The sequence below is a fragment of the Pteropus vampyrus genome, unplaced genomic scaffold (assembly GCF_000151845.1).
Source record: "Pteropus vampyrus isolate Shadow unplaced genomic scaffold, Pvam_2.0 Scaffold85, whole genome shotgun sequence".
Lineage (NCBI taxonomy): Eukaryota > Metazoa > Chordata > Mammalia > Chiroptera > Pteropodidae > Pteropus > Pteropus vampyrus.
Window position 1 is genome coordinate 2,979,611 of NW_011888866.1, and position 2,090 is coordinate 2,981,700.

The 2,090-nt window shown below is 33.6% G+C and overlaps 1 protein-coding gene across 1 annotated transcript in view; it reads left to right on the forward strand.

Annotated features, from left to right (window-relative positions):
- Positions 1 to 2,090, forward strand: part of VPS13C (vacuolar protein sorting 13 homolog C) — a 160,590-nt gene that overhangs the window by 96,207 nt on the left and 62,293 nt on the right. Inside the window, 1 exon segment of the mRNA XM_011363471.2 lies at positions 1,388 to 1,500. Coding sequence (XP_011361773.1) covers positions 1,388 to 1,500 — 113 coding nt within the window.

Genomic DNA, 2,090 nt, shown 5'->3' on the forward strand with positions numbered 1-2,090 from the left:
GGAATGGATTAGTATTTTCATGGCTAAGAAGAGATGAACTGCTTTTTGCTCTTAGAATAAATGGCCCTAGAGTGCCATGCTTTTATAATGCTCAAATCATCAGCTATTACTGCTGACAGCAGTCTGTAAAATTGACTGTTAATAATGGCATACCAACACTGCTTCTGCTATAGTTGGGACCCGTGTGTTTTGAGATCACAAAACAAATGATTCCAGCAGTGTGCAAAATAAGGTTTTTGGTCCTAGTGGATAGTTATGAGTGCTGCATGAGCTTGGTGAGGCCAGCATCTTCTCCCCCGGTTGAGTTCGTGCCTCCATGTAGAAAAATGCTAGATTCAAGCAGGCTGTTGCTGTGATTAGACAAGAACTATGTACACACGGATAATCTATAGCAGCCAAGCATTGTATGATTAATGGTCTCATGTTTAGCTGTGGTCAGTTTGTATATCTGGTTCTGGCTATTTGGTTATGTGGTACTTTGAAAAACCTGTGAGTTCAGGTAAAAGCTGCAAAGGTGGTGAAGATTAGACTGTAAATTATTTTCAAAAAAGTAAGGAAACAAAACCCCAGTGTTTTTTTTCTAACATGGAGAAGGCTTCATGTGGTTAAAGTTAGGCAGTGTTTGCTGATACAGTCACTTTAAGAACAGACTTTCCTATAAAGGTCCAAAAAATAGAATCAATCTCCAAAAGAGGTTATAGAATCACTTTGTAAGAGTGATCAAAAGCAATATTAATTTTTATCTGCCTAAAAAATTTTAGCCTAAAGATAACGGAAAAGACTAAATTACTTCTTGAAGTCTTTTTCACCTCAGAATTCTCAAGGCTCCCTGCCCCACATTATATTTGAGCTCTGTTTGACTCTGCTATTCAGTTTTGTTCTTCTTATAAAGATCATAGATTTGGTGATTTGGTAATTAAAGATAGTGAGAAGTGCACTGTGCTAGCAGAGGATCTGTTACTGACTACCTGTGTGTTCTAAGACAAAGTATTTTACTTTTCTGTGCTTCCAGTTTCGTATTCTCTTGAGAATGGCTTGTAACAAGTTAGATAAAATGCATTGATAACTATAAACTTCTCTGCAACAAGTGGTCTTGCCCTGGAGGGCTTTTTAAAAAAAGTTGTCTCGATACTCTTTTCAAGACCCCTCATGTTTGTTTTTTTGTTTGTTTGTTTATGTACATGATCTGCCTGTGTCACTTTGCCCTATGCTAAATAGATATGGAATAAGTCATTGCCATTTTTATCAGTTGTCTCATAATATAATTTAAAGAATTCTGGAAAGTATGATATAAATTTAGAATTATTACCCCAGGTTTTAAAATACATATAAAATCATGTACCTACTTAAAAGCTTTTTAATTTTGTATTTATGTTTGAACCATCAGAACAAGAAGATTCAGTAGACTCGAAGCTTTCTATGGACCAGAATGTCACTCTCCAGTTTGACTTTCACTTTGAATCTCTTTCTGTTGTCCTTTATAACAATGATGTCAGCCAGGTATGTAGTAAATTTCTATATTTAGAAATAAATCCTCAGTTCTTAATATTCAATTTTAGAATGTTGACATTTTTTGATGTGGCTATTCATTCAAAAATTCTATTTGGACTATAGAATATACATCAGTCTTGCTCTCTGTCTTTACTTTGTTAATGTTTCTAATATTGCTAGACTAAGGAAAGTTTTTATTTTTTTTCCAAGTAACGTTAACACTGAAACACTTAGATCCATCGCCGGTAGAAGAATCTAATATATAAGTAATTAATTGCATAATTTTATTACATAGCTAGATGCATTTATAACTATTTAAGGAGAATAATTTGGTAGTGGTTTTGGAATCTTAGAGGATTATTTTTAAATTCACGATTATCTGTGATACATAAGCATTAATTATGTTTCTGTTGAATAAACTTTGTATGTAGTAGATGTGTAGTCAAGATACTGATTAATGAATTCTAGAGCCAAGGTCTAGGGAACCAGTAGAATGAAGGTACCTTAAATGAAATGAAGAATACATTTAATTGTTCATTTTCCAGAAGGTAACTTTCTGATCTTTTCATTAACATTAAACACTAGAAATTAAGCCAGTT